Source organism: Anolis sagrei, chromosome 4, assembly GCF_037176765.1.
Source record: "Anolis sagrei isolate rAnoSag1 chromosome 4, rAnoSag1.mat, whole genome shotgun sequence".
NCBI lineage: Eukaryota > Metazoa > Chordata > Lepidosauria > Squamata > Dactyloidae > Anolis > Anolis sagrei.
In genome coordinates, this window is record NC_090024.1 from 196276855 (window position 1) to 196296879 (window position 20025).

General features: G+C 42.1%; 1 protein-coding gene across 1 annotated transcript in view; it reads left to right on the forward strand.

Annotated features, from left to right (window-relative positions):
- The window catches only part of LOC132773377 (membrane cofactor protein-like), a 35620-nt gene extending 16441 nt beyond the window's left edge, over positions 1-19179 (forward strand). Inside the window, exons 7-12 of the mRNA XM_067467060.1 lie at positions 244-315; positions 2739-2801; positions 5262-5306; positions 6332-6376; positions 17975-18001; positions 18626-19179. Coding sequence (XP_067323161.1) covers positions 244-315; positions 2739-2801; positions 5262-5306; positions 6332-6376; positions 17975-18001; positions 18626-18669 — 296 coding nt within the window. The 3' untranslated portion in view covers positions 18670-19179. The remainder of the gene's footprint in view (positions 1-243; positions 316-2738; positions 2802-5261; positions 5307-6331; positions 6377-17974; positions 18002-18625) is intronic.
- The last annotated feature ends 846 nt before the right edge of the window (positions 19180-20025 follow it).

The following is a 20025-nucleotide window of genomic DNA, read 5'->3' on the forward strand; positions in this document are numbered from 1 at the left end:
TAAAATGCAATTTTCCAAACATTGTACCAAAGTGATTTGACACATTTTGATCTGTATATAATAATCTCCTCCTAACCAACAAAATTCTGCCACCTATAACTCATTTTTAGGACTCCTTTTGGATTTGGTGCCTTTTGGAAATAAACTCCACATTTGAATTTCAGAAGTGTTATGGGGTTCTTTAAGCCCATCTCTTTAGAGCTAAACACTGAAATCACACTCCTTTCCCCCTTTTTTGGCCAGAAACTGTCACCACCCGGCCCAGCCCTACACTCACCTCTCATACAGAAGGAGATAAGAAAAACGAGACTTCAGGTAAGTTACAACATGTTGGGACTGGTAATAAGATATGCACGTATGCAACGTGTAAACATACTGTTCCACAGCGCAACCAAATTATTTGGTTCCTGTGGATTCCTTAATGTAGAGTCTTTAAAAAAACTTCACCTAGTGTACTATCAATAATGGAGTGAAAGGCATGTGTGTACATTAATGTTTATGCACGAAATGTGGAATTCTAAGTGTTAATCATGGAGGAGCAAATTTTTGCACAACGTAAGAGATCAAAAACTGTTCTGAAACAGGCCCAACTGAGCACGACAACCTTAGCTTTCATTTTCTGGCTAACAAGGACTTCATCCCATGCAATAAGTAAAGTGTTGGAGATTGTTGTTTTCCTCTTAAGCTTCACAATGCCATTTGGAAATTAAATGATTTTTCTACCCGCATCACAGCTTTCTTTTCAAATTATCTGTTTGCCCTTCCAATTACATAGAAGACATTCTCCTTCCACTGTCTCCATTTTTTTTTTACTTGAAGAAATCCTGTGTTTTATTTTTTAACACGAGATCATTAAATGAATTTTCTTCTATTCTATATTACAATTTATAAGTACAGATACTTCTCAATTCAAAAGGTAACTTTGTTGCATTTACATTATTAAAAAAAATAAAAATTGCACTTCCTTCCTCCTCAGTTCTGAAGATCATGGCAGAAGAAAAGATTCTATTCTGCCCATCCCATCTCCTCCCTCCAGAATCATGTCATTGTTATCACTACAAGCGGACAATGGGGAATTCCCATCACACACTAAATTTTATGTTTTTACACATATCTACATGAGGAATTAAAAAAGAAGTTGATTGCCAATTGACTTAGGAAGCATAGGGAAAAAATACACTTTAGTAATGGCGAAATACCTGGAATCCATGGTATGAGCTTGATGGGCTCTGCCAGTAAATGTTAAATGTCTAGGAACTCTGATTTTATTGCATGTGCTGAAGTCCAAAATGTAGACCGATGCTTGTTTATTCTATCCTCCTATTTATTCTGAATAACTTAAAAGTCTACACTTTTGTGACATTTGTTTAGCTCTAAAAAAAGGTATTGCCCAATGCTGTACAGTAGAGTCTCGCTTATTTGCTCATCCAACAGTCTGTATTATCCAACGCAGTCTGCTTCCTGCCCAGATCCATAGCTGTTCCAATACATTGTGATGTTTTGGTGCTAAATTCTTAAATATAGTAATTCCTACATAATGCTACAGTATATTGAACTGCTTTTTCTGTTGATTTGTTGTAAAACAGTTTGTTTTGTAAACTAATAATGTAACTTGACATTTAATAGGCTTTTCCTTAATCCCTCCTTATTGTCCAACATTTTTGCTTATCCAACGGCCTGTTTATGTTGGATATGCGAGACTCTAGTGTATTTTGTTTTTTAGTCATGAACTAACACAGGAACTTTTGTGTTATTTTATTTTTTAAAACTTATTCCAGTTGCATCTATAGATATCTTTTAAAAACAAAAAAACATACAAAAACAAGCAAAACCAGGAAAATTCATAATAAAAACCTATGTTTTTTGCAAGCCTACCACAGGCTTAAGGTGCTTGGGTGATACATCTCACTACGCCATTGCCTCCAGAAACACATTTGGGTAGGAATGCAGGAGAGGACTTTCTGTGTGGATAATAATGATGATGAAAAGTAGATCGTGGTAACAGTGTGGGCAGACATGAAATGCCTGTTAAAAGAAAGATGTTGGCATATAGGAAAAAAGTTAATATCACATAAACCTGACTAAGAAGATGGATGATCCAAGAGTAGGGGCCTTATCATACACTATTGTTTATCCTGCGTTATTACATTTGAAATCTGCTGAAGCCATTCTCATGAGGGTAGACTGACATTCTCCATCACACTGTTGTTGCTAATAATACCATTCTTTGCTTTATATTAATGGCATTATTACCAATTTCCCCATCCTGCCCCTTACTCCATGATTGGTTCATCTTTTTTTTAATAACCTTGATAGCAATAACATCATAATTGTATTATTATACTGTTGGAATGGCATCATTACAAAGCCCTCTGCTTGGTAGATTTTTAAAAAACATATGGAAAGGTCAAATATGACAAAATTAAATCTACAGATCAATCCAGATGAGTCCTATAAGATTTTAAGGAATTAAAATGCCCAATTTTAATCAATGATTACAATGATTTACCAGTCAGTATTTTTCATGAAGTCTGGAATAAATTAACTTTCCTGTACAAGTCAAAATGTCAACTAATTTAAAAACATTTGATCCTCCCCGAAACAGTGTCCTACAAGAATAAAACTGGTGTGAATCTGCAAAGAGAAGAAACCTTCCTGACTCTAAAACATTGAAAGAAATCATAAATGCATTTGCTGCTTACATTTGAAAGCTGCTTTTTCTCTCTCTTCTTGTACAGGGCCAACCAGACAGACAACCACAAAGACAACCACAAAGACAACAAAAGACATAATTAGCAGTGGTAAAAAAAAAAAAAGAACGCTTTCAATGTTTATAGCATTGTATTTGCTACTGAAAAGCTATAGTAGAAACTCTCAAATCATTTTATAACTCTCCACAACCTTAGCGCTTTACAATCAAGTGGCATACTTGTGCTATGTGAGAATGGATAAAACTGCTTTCTACAAACCCATACCTTCGGGACATCTTTCCCAACATGGTCAACTCAAATTAGCAGCAGCTTTGCATGTTGGAACAAAATTCTGTCTCTTCCCTGATACCCTGTAATTTGGGGGTGTTGTGATAAGCAAATGAAATGGGTAAAACTGCATGCTTTGAAGCAGCAAATTCTCTCATAGAATGTAGGGTGCCTATTAGTCATTAATGCTGAAATGTCTCATATATAAATTCAACATTAATCTAAAAGAACATGAAATCATAGGAACCGTGGTTTAGTGAGCAACTAAATAGAGGTGTTCTATCACAAATAGATACTAATAATTAGCTGTTAGAATCAAAGAATTATAGATTTGGAAGAGTCCACATCAGACATCCAGCCCAAGCCCCCTGCCATGCAGGAAAAGCAAAATCAAAGTACCATCCGGCCTCAGTTTAAAAGCCTCCAAGGAAGCCTCCATACTCCGAGGCAAAGTGTTCCACTTTTGAACAACTCTTACAGTCAGGAAGTTCTTCCTAATGTTGAGGTAGAATCTCCTTTCCTATAATTTGAAGCCATTGCTTCGAATCCTATTCTCCAAAGTACCAGAAAACCTTTCAAATATTTATACATGGCTATCATGTCTCCTCTCAACCTTCTCTTCTGCAGGCAAAATATCCCCAGTTCTTTAAGATGCCCCTCATAGGGCATGATCTCCAGACCTTTGATCATTTTAGTTGCTCTCCTCTGGACACATTCCAGCTTGTCAGTACATAGTGACACAGTATTCCAGATGAAGTCTAACCAAAAGCAGAATAGAGGGGCACAATTTCTTCCCTTGATCTAGACACTATACTCCTTTTGATGCAGCCCAAAATACCATTGGTTTTTTAAGCTGCTGCATCGCATTGTTGGCTCATGTTCAGTTTGTTGTCCATGAAGACTCCAGGTCTTCTTCACATGTACTGTTGGCAAGCCAGATATCACCCATCCTGTATCTGTGCATTTCTTTTTTTTTCTACCAATATTTCTCCTTATTGGAATTCATTTTCTTAGTTTTGGCCCAGCTCTCTAATCTGTTGAAGTCATTTTGAATTCTGATCTTGTCCTCTGGAGTATTAACAATTCCTCACAATTTGGTGTCATCTGCAAACTTGATAAGTATGCCCTCTAAAACTTCATTTAATTAATATATTGAACAGTACTGGGCCAAACCTTGTGGCACCCCACTAGTCACTTCTTTCCTGGATGTAGAGGAACCATTGGTGAGCACCCTTTGGGTTCCATTGCTTGACCAGTTACAGATCCACCTAACAGTATTATTGTATAGTCCACATTTTACTAGCTTGTTTGCAAGAAGATCATGGGGGACCTTGTCAAAGACCTTACTGAAATCAAGATATGCTACATCCACAGCATTCCCTGCATCTTCCCAACTCTACTAAAAAGAGATAAGATTAATCTGCCATGACTTGTTTGTGATAAATCCATGTTTACTTTTAGTGATCACAGCATTCTTTTTGAAGTGATTACAGACTGACTTCTTTATCAATTGCCCCAGAATTATTCCTAGTATTGGTGTCAGGCTGACTGGATAGTGATTGTTTGGGTCCTCTTTTATTCCTTCTTGAAGAAAGGGACAGTATTTGCCCTCCTCCTGTCTGCTGGGACTTCTGTTCTCCAATAATACCCAAGGATCATTGTCAGTGGTTCTGAAAGTACTTCTGCTAGCAGTTCCTTCAATACGGATGTAGTTCTTCTTTCCATGGAGACTTGAATTCATTTAGAGTAGACAGGTCTTCCTAGGCTACTACCTTGCCTTGTTGCATTTCTCCTATTGCCTTGTCCAATCCATATTTCTCAGGTTGAGCACTGATTTCCTCTTGGGAGACAACTGAGGCAAAGAAAATGTTCAGTATTTCTTCCTTTTTCCTATTCCTTGTCAGTATTTCCATCCCCTCTTCTGTTTGGTCTATTTCTCTGAAATATCCCTCCATTACTATATTCCAAGAATAGGACTAGTCCCGCCAGGTTTCAGTTATGCCTGTTACTTTGTAACTGTTTTGTTGTGCTAAAAGTTCACCTTATTTATTTCCAGTGCTTTGGGCATTTGTGTAGAGACATCTAAACTCATGGGACATTCCCCCAGCTGTTTATTTGTGATTATTATTCTCTTTCTGCTTTGTACTTGTTCTGTTTGTCCAACCCTCTCTTTGGTCTTTGGGCTGTTCCTTTCGGGCCTTGATAAATGACAGTTTATCAAGATAAACCAAGAGAAAAAATAAATTGATTGTATCAGTCATTACTTCCTCTACCTATTACTAGGTACTACTATTCAGCCAAATGGTGATAAGAAAACCGAGTCATCAGGTGAGTTATCACTGGTCTGCTATTGAGGCTTACATGTTAGGATGCAAACTAATTTTCTTTGGAACAATCTCAATGATTTTCCATGGTGAAACCTCATTTTAGAAGTTGGCATCCTGCTTTACTTTCATTTTCCATTACCGTACAGGCTTGAATGCTGAAAGTGCTTACTGTGTTTGCAGAATGTCATTTTCCTTTTGAACAGCAGATGACGATGCTGTATCACAAACTGCATTTGATTCTGCCTTTACTTTGGTAAGAGGCCTGACATGAGAAGCACCTTGAGAAACACAAATCAATCCAGAAGTCCCCACCAACACATGAAACCAACCTTCTGAAGATTCATCAATATAAGCTCATTGGATTTTAATGTTTTCAACCTGATGTGTTCACCATCATTGCATCTAAAATGTATCTATATTTAAAATCACTTTTATAGTGGATGTGAAAGCTCTATTGTGAGGGTTCTTCCTCTTCCTCTTGTTCTTCATCCTCCTCTTTTTTAGACAGTGGATCCTTGACACACACTAGATACCAACATTCAGTTGTATACACTGATGTATATATTATATACCTGATGCTGAAGTCCCAATATTATACAATGATATAGTAAAATAGTATCATTTATATTAAAAAAAAAAACAAAATCAAGGTTTTCTTTGTGGATTTTTTAAAAAATCCAAGTTATATATGGTTGAATTCATGGATGCAGAATATGAATATGGATAGTCCACTGTATTATGTTGCTATGGTCCTTTGTTACTGTTTGGGTTTAACATATTTTTTTTACTGTCCATGAAGACTTTTTTTTCTCTGTGAATTTTTAGTGCTGTTTGTGTTTAATTCTGTTTTAATGTTTGTATATTTTAAATTGTATAGTAATGCTTCTGTTAAGCCACTTGAGTCCCCTTTGGGGAAATAAAGCAGAATAATAATAATAATAATAATAATAATAATAATAATAATTTATCCAAGCAAATCTTTCATAAAGCCCAAATCAGCTAAAATAAGCTCACTCTTTTATGCAGGACCTACACGGAAACCAAGTGGAACAACTAATAAACCAGACCCAGGTAAGCTAGATAACAGTGACAGTGGGAACAAGCAAATGATATTCTAATAGGCAAGACAGGGCTTTTTAAATGTGTGGCCTATGGTTAAAAATGGGAACATATATTCTGTGTCCTTGTGAAGCAAATGAGAGGCAGGAACAATCCTCACACTTATGTCTTTTTATGAATGATTGAAGCATATTTCATTTTTCCAGCCCTGTTGAACAGAATAGTTGGAAGGGAACAGGTTGAGGAAGACAGTATCTTTTATTATACTGTCCTGGTATTCAACCTCCTTCTATAATCTTGCCTAACCTTCTTTGTATACCAGGAGAGGGAAAACTTCACAATAGTGGCGTATTACTGCGAAATTATGCCTTTGAAATATTTGTAATTGTAAATCTCAGAATCCCCAAACTAACATTGCCATGGGTCATTCGAAGAGTAAGTGCCACAAAAGTAAAATTTTCCAAATTCTCGTGGGCACACATACCACTATCAAAGCTTCTCCTAACTTCTTTCTTGCCCTTTATATGGAGGATGACAGTAGGGGGCATTTGTTGTTTACAAATATCAGGGTATATCTTGACAGTTCTTTACACCATAAAATTCAACTTGCATAATCTCTGTTATATTACTTACTAGCTTGGGGACCCGGCGTTGCCCGGGTTATTAGAGAAAGTGGGTAATGGCGGTTCTGTATGCCAAGTTTGGTCTTTATTGGTATTTGGATAACGGCTGCATTATTTTCAGGAAGTGAGTGAAGGTACTTGAAGTCCCATCATCCATGGCCCATCCTCCTACAAACAGCAGCAGGATATAGAGTGGGTCATGGGGGCTCTGTGTGCCAAGTTTGGTCTTTATCAGTCATTAGATGAGGGTGGCAGTGGTGTCAGTAAGTGAGTGAAGGTACCGCAAGTCCCATCATCCAAAGTCCATCCTCTTTCAAACTGCAGCAGGATGGGGGCTCTGTGTGCCAAGTTTGGTCTTGATTGGTCATTAGAAGAGGGTTGTAGCAATCTTCGGAAGGGAGTGGAGGTACTTGAAGTCCCATCATCCATGGTCTGTCCTCCTCCAAACTGTACCAGGATGTAGAGTGGGTCATTGGAGCTCCATGTGCCAAGTTTAGTCTTGATTAGTCACTGGCGAGGGTCTCAGTGGTCTCAGGAAGTGAGCAAAGGTACTTCAAGTCCCATCATCCATCTCCAATTTTTTCCAAACAACACCAGGACGTAACGTGGGTCATGAGAGGTCTATGTGCCAAGTTTGCTCTTGATCCGTCATTGGATGAGGTTTGCAGAGGTCTCAGAATGTGAGTGAAGGTACTGGAAGTTCCATCATCCATGGTCAACCCTCCTCCAAAACTGCAGCAGGATGTAGAGTGGGTCATGGGGGCTCTGTGTGCCAACTTTGGTCTTGATTGGTCATTAGATGAGTTTTGCAGCAGTCTTGGGGAGTGGAGGTACTTGAAGTCCCATCATCCATGATCTGTCCTCCTCCAAACCACACCAGGATGTAGAGTGGGTCATTGGAGCTCCATGTGCCAAGTTTAGTCTTGATTAGTCATTGGCGAGGGTCTCAGTGGTTTCAGGAAGTGAGTGAAGTGACTGCAATTCCCATCATCCATTGTCAAATTCTTCCAAACCGCACCAGGATGTAGAGAGGGTCATGCTAGGTCTCTGTGTAAATTGTGGTCCTGATCCATCATCGTTGGTAGTTGTAATGGTCTTAGGAAGGGAGTGCAGGTATTGCAAGTCCCATCGTCAATGGTGCATCCTCCTTCAAACTGCACCTGGATGTAGAGTGTGTCATGGAGACTCAGTGTGCCAAGTTTGGTATTTTTTGGTAATTGGATGAGGGTTGCAGTGGTCTGAAGAATGAGCAATGGTACTGCAAGTCCCATAACCCACGGTCCATCCCCGGCCAAACCACACCAGGATGTAAAGTGGGTCATGAGAGGTCTATGTGCGAAGTTTGGTCCTGATCAGTCATTGGATAAGGTTAACAGCGGTCTCAGAATGTGAGTGGTGGTACTGCAAGTCCCATCATCCATGGTTCATACTCCTCCGAACTGCAGTAGGATGTAGAGTGGGTGATGGGGGCTCTGTGTGCCTATTTCAGTCTGTATTGGGAGTGTTCTGACCCAGCCCCCGGCATTACCTTTCCTCTCTTTGTCATCTCGGAATGTTGGATTTGAGGCTGGCCAATCAGAGACCATATGCAAATTTCCTTCTGTCATGCCCCGTTTCTGCCATGAACCCTCTTCTCCACCAGGGGCTCCTCTTGAAGCTGGCCAATTAGAGACCATATGCAAATAGCACCACTGCGGCAGCCAATCCGAATGTTGGAACTTTCAGGCTGGCCAATCAAAACGCTGGCACATACACCGCCCTCCCTCCACAATTCCTCTGTCCGATACAAACACTCTTCTTTATTATATACTAGCTTGGGGACCAGGCGCTGCCCGGGTTTTTTGAGAAAGGAATTATGTATCAAGGTTTGTCTTTATCAATTATTTATATGACTCGCAGTTGTCTCAGGAAGTTAGTGAAGTTACTGTGAGTCCCATTATCTGTGGTCCATCCCCCTCCAAACTGCTCCAGAATGGAGAGTTGGTCATGGGGGTTTTGTGTGCCAAGTTTGGACTTGATCGGTCATTAGATGAGTGTTGCAGAGGTCTTGGGAAGTGAGTAGAGGTACTTGAAGTCCCATCATCCATAGTCTGTACTCCCCAAACCTCACCAGAATGTTGAGTTGGCCATGGGGGCTCTTATGTTCCAAGTTTGGTCTTTATTGGTTTTTGAATGAGTGTCGCTATGGTTTCAGGAAGTGAGTGAATGTACTGCAAGTCCCATCATCCATCGTCCATCCTTCAAACAACACCGGGATGTAGGGTGGGTCATGGGGGCTGTGTGTGCCAAGTTTGGTCTTGATCGGTCATTAGATGAGGGTTGCAGCAATCTTGGGAAGGGAGTAGAGGTACTTGAAGTCCCATCATCCATGGTCTGTCCTCCAAACTGCACCAAGGTGTAGAGTGGGTAATTGGGGCTCCGTGTGCCAAGTTTTGTATTTATTAGTCATTGGCGAGGGTCTCAGTGGTCTCAGAAAGTGAGTGAGCTTACTGCAAGTCCCATCATCCATCTCCATTTTTTTCCAAATGACACCAGGACGTAAAGTGGGTCATGAGAGGTCTATGTGCCAAGTTTGGTCTTGATCAGTCATTGCATGAGGTTTGCAGAGGTCTCAGAATATGAGTTAAGGTACTGGAAGTCACATCATCCATTGTCCATCCTCCTCCAAAACTGCAGCAGGATGTAGAGTGGGTCATGGGGGCTCTGTGTTCCAAGTTTGGTCTTGATCGGACATTAGGTGAGGGTTGCAGCAGTCTTGGGGAGTGGAGGTACTTGAAGTCCCATCATCCATGGTCTGTCCTCCTTGAAAGTGCACCAGGATGTAGAGTGGGTCATGGGGACTCTGTGTGCCAAATTTGGTCTTGATCAGTCAGTGGACTCAGGAAGTGAGTGAAGTGACTGCAAGTCCCATCATCCATTGACAATTTTTTCCTAACCGCACCAGGATGTAGAGTGGGTCATGCGGACTCTCTGTGCGAATTGTGATCCTGATCCATCACTGTTGGCAGTTGTAATGGTCTCAGGAAGGGAGTGCAGGTATTGCAAGTCCCATCGTCCATGGTGCATCCTCCCCCAAACCGCACCAGGATGTAGAGTGTGTCATGGAGACTCAGTGTGCAAAGTTTGGTCTTTATCGGTAATTGCATGAGGGTTGCAGTGGTCTGAAGAATTGAGCAAAGGTACTGCAAGTCCCATAACCCACTGTCCATCCCCGGCCAAACCACACCAGGATGTAAAGTGGGTCATGAGAGGTCTATGTGCGAAGTTTGGTCCTGATCAGTCATTGGATAAGGTTAACAGCAGTCTCAGAATGTGAGTGGTGGTACTGCAAATCCCATCATCCATGGTTCATCCTCCTCCAAACTGCAGTAGGATGTAGAGTGGGTGATGGGGGCTCTGTGTGCCTATTTCGGTCTGTATTGGGAGTGTTCTGACCCAGCCCCCGGCCTTACCTTTCCTCTTTTTGTCATCTCGGAATGTTGGATTTGAGGCTGGCCAATCAGAGACCATATGCAAATTTCCTTCTGTCATGCCCCGTTTCTGCCATGAACCCTCTTCTCCACCAGGGGCTCCTCTTGAAGCTGGCCAATTAGAGACCATATGCAAATAGCACCACTGCGGCAGCCAATCCGAATGTTGGAACTTTCAGGCTGGCCAATCAAAACGCTGGCACATGCACCGCCCTCCCTCCACAATTCCTCTGTCCGATACAAACACTCTCTTTTATTATATACTAGCTTGGGGACCCGGCGTTGCCCGGGTTATTAGACAAAGTGGGTAATGGCGGTTCTGTATGCCAAGTTTGGTCTTTATTGGTCTTAGGATAACGGCTGCATTGTTTTCAGGAAGTGAGTGAAGGTACTTGAAGTCCCATCATCCATGGCCCATCCTCCTACAAACAGCAGCAGGATATAGAGTGGGTCATGGGGGCTCTGTGTGCCAAGTTTGGTCTTTATCAGTCATTAGATGAGGGTGGCAGTGGTGTCAGTAAGTGAGTGAAGGTACTGCAAGTCCCATCATCCAAAGTCCATCCCCTTTCAAACTGCAGCAGGATGTAGAGTGGATCATGGGGGCTCTGTGTGCCAAGTGTGGTCTTGATTGGTCATTAGAAGAGGGTTGCAGCAATCTTCGGAAGGGAGTGGAGGTACTTGAAGTCCCATCATCCATGGTCTGTCCTCCTCCAAACTGCACCAGGATGTAGAGTGGGTCATTGAAGCTCCATGTGCCAAGTGTAGTCTTGATTAGTCATTGGTGAGGGTCTCAGTGGTTTCAGGAAGTGAGCAAAGGTACTGCAAGTCCCATCATCCATCTCCAAAGTTTTCCAAACAACACCGGGACGTAACGTGGGTCATGAGAGGTCTATGTGCCAAGTTTGATCTTGATCCGTCATTGGATGAGGTTTGCAGAGGTCTCAGAATGTGAGTGAAGGTACTGGAAGTTCCATCATCCATGGTCCACCCTTCTCCAAAACTGCAGCAGAATGTAGGGTGGGTCATGGGGGCTCTGTGTGCCAACTTTGGTCTTGATTGGTCATTAGATGAGTTTTGCAGCAGTCTTGGGTTGTGCAGGTACTTGATGTCCCATCATCCATGGTCTGTCGTCCTTCAAACTGCTCCAGGATGTAGAGTGGGTCATTGAAGCTCCATGTGCCAAGTTTAGTCTTGATGAGTCATTGGCGAGGGTCTCAGTGGTCTCAGGAAGTGAGTGAAGTGACTGCAAGTCCCATCATTCATTTTCTAATTCTTCCAAACCGCACCAGGATGTAGAGTGGGTCATGCTGGATCTCTGTGTAAATTGTGGTCCTGATCCATCATCGTTGGCAGTTGTAATGGTCTTAGGAAGGGAGTGCAGGTATTGCAAGTCCCATCGTCCATGGTGCATCCTCCTTCAAACTGCACCTGGATGTAGAGTGCATCATGGAGACTCAGTGTGCCAAGTTTGGTATTTATTGGAATTTGGATGAGGGTTGTAGTGGTCTGATGAATTGAGCAATGGTACTGCAAGTCCCATAATCCACGGTCCATCCCCGGCCAAACCACACCAGGACGTAAAGTGGGCCATGGGAGGTCTATGTGCGAAGTTTGGTCCTGATCAGTCATTGGATAAGGTTAACAGCGGTCTCAGAATGTGAGTGGTGGTACTGCAAGTCCCATCATCCATGGTTCATGCTCCTCCAAACTGCAGTAGGATGTAGAGTGGGTGATGGGGGCTCTGTGTGCCTATTTCGGTCTGTATTGGTAGTGTTCTGACCCAGCCCCCGGCCTTTCCTTTCCTCTCTTTGTCATCTCGGAATGTTGGATTTGAGGCTGGCCAATCAGAGAGCATATGCAAATTTCCTTCTGTCATGCCCTGTTTCTGCCATGAACCCTCTTCTCCACCAGGGGCTCCTATTGAAGCTGGCCAATCAGAGACCATATGCAAATAGCACCACTGCGGCAGCCAATCCGAATGTTGGAACTTTCAGGCTGGCCAATCAGAATGCTGCCACATACCCCTTCCGCCCTCCGCCCTTCCTCTGTCCGATACAAACACTCTTCTTTATTATATACTAGCTTGGGGACCCGGCGTTGCCCGGGTTATTAGAGAAAGTGGGTAATGGCGGATCTGTATGCCAAGTTTGGTCTTTATTGGTCTTTGGATAACGGCTGAATTATTTTCAGGAAGTGAGTGAAGGTACTTGAAGTCCCATCATCCATGGCCCATCCTCCTACAAACAGCAGCAGGATATAGAGTGGGTCATGGGGGCTCTGTGTGCCAAGTTTGGTTTTTATCAGTCATTAGATGAGGGTGGCAGTGGTGTCAGTAAGTGAGTGAAGGTAGTGCAAATCCCATCATCCAAAGTCCATCCCCTTTCAAACTGCAGCAGGATGTAGAGTGGATCATGGGGGCTCTGTGTGCCAAGTGTGGTCTTGATTGATCATTAGAAGAGGGTTGCAGGAATCTTCGGAAGGGAGTGGAGGTACTTGAAGTCCCATCATCCATGGTCTGTCCTCCTCCAAACTGCACCAGGATGTAGAGTGGGTCATTGGAGCTCCATGTCCAAGTTTAGTCTTGATTAGTCATTGGCGAGGGTCTCAGTGGTCTCAGGAAGTGAGCAAAGGTACTGCACGTCCCATCATCCATCTCCAAAGTTTTCCAAACAACACCAGGACGTAATGTGGGTCATGAGAGGTCTATGTGGCAAGTTTGGTCTTGATCCGTCATTGGATGAGGTTTGCAGAGGTCTCAGAATGTGAGTGAAGTTACTGGAAGTTCCATCATCCATGGTCCACCCTTCTCCAAAACTGCAGCAGGATGTAGAGTGGGTCATGGGGGCTCTGTGTGCTAACTTTGGTCTTGATTGGTCATTAGATGAGTTTTGCAGCAGTCTTGGGTAGTGGAGGTACTTGAAGACCCATCATCCATGGTCTGTCGTCCTCCAAACTGCTCCAGGATGTAGAGTGGGTCATTGAAGCTCCATGTGCCAAGTTTAGTCTTGATGAGTCATTGGCGAGGGTCTCAGTGGTCTCAGGAAGTGAGTGAAGTGACTGCAAGTCCCATCATCCATTGTTAAATTCTTCCAAACCACACCAGGATGTAGATTGGGTCATGCTGGGTCTCTGTGTGAATTGTGGTCCTGATCCATCATCGTTGGCAGTTGTAATGGTCTTAGGAAGGGAGTGCAGGTATTGCAAGTCCCATCGTCCATGGTGCATCCTCCTCCAAACTGCAGTAGGATGTAGTGTGGGTGATGGGGGCTCTGTGTGCCAAGTTTCGTCTCTATTGGGAGTGTTCTGACCAAGCCCCCGGCCTTTCCTTTCCTCTCTTTCTCATCTCGGAATCTTGGATTTGAGGCTGGCCAATCAGAGACCATATGCAAATTTCCTTCTGTCATGCCCCGTTTCTGCCATGAATCCTCTTCTCCACCAGGGGCTCCTATTGAAGCTGGCCAATCAGAGACCATATGCAAATAGCACCACTGCGGCAGCCAATCCGAATGTTGGAACTTTCAGGCTGGCCAGTCAGAACGCTGGCACATACCCCTTCCGCCCTCTGTCCGCCCTCTGTCCGCCCTCTGTCCCATACAAACAAACACTCTTCTTTATTATATACTAGCTTGGGGACCCGGCGTTGCCCGGGTTATTAGAGAAAGTGGGTAATGGCGGTTCTGTATGCCAAGTTTGGTCTTTATTGGTCTTAGGATAACGGCTGCATTGTTTTCAGGAAGTGAGTGAAGGTACTTGAAGTCCCATCATCCATGGCCCATCCTCCTACAAACAGCAGCAGGATATAGAGTGGGTCATGGGGGCTCTGTGTGCCAAGTTTGGTCTTTATCAGTCATTAGATGAGGGTGGCAGTGGTGTCAGTAAGTGAGTGAAGGTACTGCAAGTCCCATCATCCAAAGTCCATCCCCTTTCAAACTGCAGCAGGATGTAGAGTGGATCATGGGGGCTCTGTGTGCCAAGTGTGGTCTTGATTGGTCATTAGAAGAGGGTTGCAGCAATCTTCGGAAGGGAGTGGAGGTACTTGAAGTCCCATCATCCATGGTCTGTCCTCCTCCAAACTGCACCAGGATGTAGAGTGGGTCATTGAAGCTCCATGTGCCAAGTGTAGTCTTGATTAGTCATTGGTGAGGGTCTCAAGGGTTTCAGGAAGTGAGCAAAGGTACTGCAAGTCCCATCATCCATCTCCAAAGTTTTCCAAACAACACCGGGACGTAACGTGGGTCATGAGAGGTCTATGTGCCAAGTTTGATCTTGATCCGTCATTGGATGAGGTTTGCAGAGGTCTCAGAATGTGAGTGAAGGTACTGGAAGTTCCATCATCCATGGTCCACCCTTCTCCAAAACTGCAGCAGAATGTAGAGTGGGTCATGGGGGCTCTGTGTGCCAACTTTGGTCTTGATTGGTCATTAGATGAGTTTTGCAGCAGTCTTGGGTTGTGCAGGTACTTGATGTCCCATCATCCATGGTCTGTCGTCCTTCAAACTGCTCCAGGATGTAGAGTGGGTCATTGAAGCTCCATGTGCCAAGTTTAGTCTTGATGAGTCATTGGCGAGGGTCTCAGTGGTCTCAGGAAGTGAGTGAAGTGACTGCAAGTCCCACAATCCATTTTCAAATTCTTCCAAACCACACCAGGATGTAGAGTGGGTCATGCTGGATCTCTGTGTAAATTGTGGTCCTGATCCATCATCGTTGGCAGTTGTAATGGTCTTAGGAAGGGAGTGCAGGTATTGCAAGTCCCATCGTCCATGGTGCATCCTCCTTCAAACTGCACCTGGATGTAGAGTGCATCATGGAGACTCAGTGTGCCAAGTTTGGTATTTATTGGAATTTGGATGAGGGTTGTAGTGGTCTGATGAATTGAGCAATGGTACTGCAAGTCCCATAATCCACGGTCCATCCCCGGCCAAACCACACCAGGACGTAAAGTGGGCCATGAGAGGTCTATGTGCGAAGTTTGGTCCTCATCAGTCATTGGATAAGGTTAACAGCGGTCTCAGAATGTGAGTGGTGGTACTGCAAGTCCCATCATCCATGGTTCATCCTCCTCCAAACTGCAGTAGGATGTAGAGTGGGTGATGGGAGCTCTGTGTGCCTATTTCGGTCTGTATTGGGAGTGTTCTGACCCAGCCCCCGGCCTTTCCTTTCCTCTCTTTGTCATCTCGGAATGTTGGATTTGAGGCTGGCCAATCAGAGACCATATGCAAATTTCCTTCTGTCATGCCCTGTTTCTGCCATGAACCCTCTTCTCCACCAGGGGCTCCTATTGAAGCTGGCCAATCAGAGACCATATGCAAATAGCACCACTGCGGCAGCCAATCCGAATGTTGGAACTTTCAGGCTGGCCAATCAGAACGCTGCCACATATCCCTTCCGCCCTTCCGCCCTCCGCCCTTCCTCTGTCCGATACAAACACTCTTCTTTATTATATATACAGATACAGATATAGATACAGATATAGATTTACTTAAGTGATCCCTCATTGTCCAAGTATTATGGTCTTCTAGGTGTAGTGTCTTGGCATGGATATGTAGGTGACTGTGGAGCCCAATTCTTGATCCGCATATAACATGCTATGTGATACACACACACCATAACAATTTGACAGGGACAGTCCCAAATTGTCTTGGTGTCCTGATATGTGATGTGTTGGAGGGAATATGGCTGGTTGGCTATCAGTTCACAGAATTCCTAAACCAGAGTTTAAATTAAGTTTAGCATCATGGATCACCCCAATCCATACATTTCAGACTGCAATTCTTCCCACTTACCTGGATTAAATCTCACTGAACTAAATGGCATTTCTTTCTTCATATCTGTAATGCTTATTAACATGTTAATGGTTTCCTGGCCTTCAGAGGAAGGAAAAGGCTCTATAGCAGAGGAAGCCTGTTTCAAGTTACAAATGTTGATCTCATACAAACAAACCATTCATGCTGTGCTGCTTGGCTTTTCCCCATGTATAAAAAGGGGGTGGTGGTGGTCCGAAATGGCACAAATTTTTTGAAAAAGGTGTTAACAAGTGTAATTCTGTTTTCGAACCAAATGTTTTCGAACCAAAATATGACCATATTCATCTTTTTAATAAACCATATCTTGAATTTGGGAGTACATCTTTGTTCTCATGAGGAAAACTTGAATGCCATTGCAAGAAAGCTATTCTTTGGTTCCAATTTCGTGGCAGGTATTTATCTGGATCATCTCCAAACAAGAGATAAGGGTGCAAATTATCTAGTTTTGGGAGGCTCAGTTTTGGATGGAAGGATGAGCTGTGTGCCAATCTCAGTGCAGCTAGGAGAGCAGCAACTTGCTACAATTTGAAATGCTTAGCTTATGTTATGTATTATTTACTTAGTTAGCTTGTTCCTTCTTTCTGTTATGTGTCGATTTCTGGTTAGAAGCAAGTAGACTAGATTAAATGTTCCTTAATAGATGCAAGGAACAGTCTTGGGATTTTATCATTTACCTATTTCTCTTAATTTCTGGAAAGGAAAATGTATTCTCTCTGTATATATGTGTATTAGGGCTGGGCGGTTTCGTTTCGTTAATTTGTAATTCGTTAAAAAATTGTTATTTTTTTATAACGAAGCGATAACGAAACATTCTGGAGCAACTTAAAAACGAAACGAATTTTTAAATTCGTTTTGTAAATGCTTCGGATTCGTTATGTATTCGTTTCGTTATCGGTTTGAGGTCGTTTCGTTATTATTTCCGCATTTCTGGGGCAAGTTTTATAGTTGTTTTTTGTTTAATTAGTGAAAAAAAATTATAATATCACACCAACAGTCAACAACAGAGGGAGAGGGAAGCTTCAGAAGTTCCCCCTGTCCCATTTGGAGGTTTTTTAGCGTATTGCGCCGTTGCGTCAGCCATTAACGAATCGATTCGTTATTGTTTCGTATTTGTTTCGTTAATGTTTCGTAATTTTTTTAACATTTACAAAATTTTGTAAATATCGAACTTTTTAAAAGAAAAATTTCGGAATTCTTTTAAATATCGAAACGCAAAAACCCCCAAAAAACTATTCGATTTTAGAAACAATTTTTTCCGTTGTTACCCAGGCCTAATGTGTATACTCATTTGTGAGATGGAGGTTGCATCAATACACTACATTTAATGCAGTTTGACATCTCATTAATGGCAATGACTTCATGCTATGGAATCATGCTAATGGTAGTTCGGCAAGGCACCAGCACTTGGAAGGGAAGGCTAAAGACCTTGGAAAATGCAACTCTCAGGCTTTCATAGCACTGAGTCAGTTAAAGTGGTGCCAAACTGCATTAATCCTACAGTGTAAATGTATCTGGAGGGAGGGGGGGGAGAAAGGGAGCACTAATTTAGTTGATACATAATTTCTCACGCTTAATGACATGGCCATGAGCAATCCTTAGGCCTCAGGTTTTGGCTCAGAAACCTTGGGACCTGGGACAAACCTGAGCTGGCACCCCTAAGGGTGCTCCTTGTTACTTAAAACTTGAATCCTATCTTCTCATTTCACTCTTTAGGAAACAACAGTGTGGCAATTGTTGAAGGTAAGTGCAATGTTTCAATATAAACTTTTGTTCTTGTTCTTCAATGCTTGACACTGAAGCCCCCAGTGGTGCAGTGGGTTAAACCCTTGTGCCGGCAGGACTGGTCAACCAACAAAATAGTGGTTCAAATCTGGGGAGCAGGGTAAGCTCCCATCTGTTAAACTCTAGCTCCTCATGCAGGGACACAAGCGAAGTCTCCCACAGGATGATAAAACATCAATCATCTGGGCGTCTCCTGAGGAACGTCCTTGCAGACAGCCAATTCTCTCACACTAGAAGCAACTTGCAGTTTCTCAAGTTGCTTCTGACATGGAAAAGACAGTGCTTACTGGATTACTTTCTCATTTTAACTATTTTAACATTCACATTTCATTAACAAAATCTCTGGTCATTGTTACTTGATTGATTAACATTTGGAAAGATCAAATTCTGTTACCTTCCCATAACAGAAAAGCAAGGGTGTTTCACCTCATTCATGTAAATGTTAGGAGCAAGTTATGGAATGGGATATATGTGTATTATTTTCTTTTTCTCAAAAAAATAAATAAAAGAAAGTTATTTCTGAAATTCTTTAACATTAATTATATGCAGGTGATTTAAAACATCCGGGTTTTTTTTCCACAGGAAAACTGACGATTATTCTGGTCCTCCTGGTTCTTATGGTCTAGTGTTGCGCAAAGAAAATAATGGAAGAAAAATGAACCGATATCAAATTTCTGCAGTAAAGCATTCTAACTTCTTCCTCCAATAGTGAAACACAAAACTACAAAAGAAACAAATCAATGTTAAAATAAAGACATTTATTTTAAAAGAGAAAACAATATCTGGCCATCTACAGTGTGGCTTGACAATGGGGCCTTAGCTATCCCAAATGTATATCCTGACCATTTCAAGCCAGAGGAGTCAAAAGGAAGACCTCTATGTTGTTGGACTGCAGCTCCCATCAGTACTAGCTGCCATAGTTAATAATGAAGAATGCTGGAAGCTGCAGTCCTGAAACATCAAGATAACTGAATTACAGATCCTATATCCTTGAGGCAAGTGTTCCATAGTACAATAATTGTAAGAATTTTGTTTATATCTTGTTAATGTTTTGTCACAATGTATTATACTTGTTTTCTTATGTATTTAAATAACTTATTTTGATTTACATAATTGTTGAAAAGCAGTATGCAAATAAAATTAACTATTACTATGCAAATCAGAATGATCCCTAACATTTTATTCCTCCATTTTTAGCACTGTTCAACAAATGTACTGAATCACTTCAAACATTGATAGGCATTCAGCAAGTCCATGGCTTCCCATTTCAATAGAAGAATTCAGCTAAAAGATGCAAATAATGTTAGAAATTACTTGAAAAATACTTGAACAAAGTTTCTTGAGTGCCGGGAAACCCTAATGAAAAGAATTCTGCACTAAAAAGAGTATTTGAAGTTTAGAACTCATTCTGTGCAAAATTAACATGCATTTTCTGTACAGAAATGTTGCTATACGACCTCTCTGCAAACAGTTTTTTGAATCTCACCAAGAGAAGAAAATTGATGCACATAATGTTTGCTTCTTTAGGGACCAAAATTCACAAAGTCCATGCCTTGTCCTGCTACCACACTCTCCCTAGGTAGAGGTATCTGATAGTTTGATTTTCAGTGTACACCAGTTTAAAATAGACAGGCTATGATTCGTCCCAGCTCATAATCTAGCTAGCAGCTAGTAGGCACTTTGGTTCTACAATGCCAAATCAAAAATCATCATACCACAAAAAGGTAAAATGAAGGCCTCAAGACTAAAAGAATATTCAAAATCATGAAGACCAAACACAATAGAATGATCCTAACTATCTGCCTAAATGCCATCAGGGCAATCTTGCTCCTTTGGGGAAGAAATTCCATAATAGTCATTTAAAAAAACCTGAACAGTTTTCATCCCTCCCAGCCCCTCCCTCCAACGAATCTTTTAAGATTGGCTTCTAACTCCAGGTAAAGAGGGAGATGTTTGCCCATTGATTAAGCCATTGATTAATG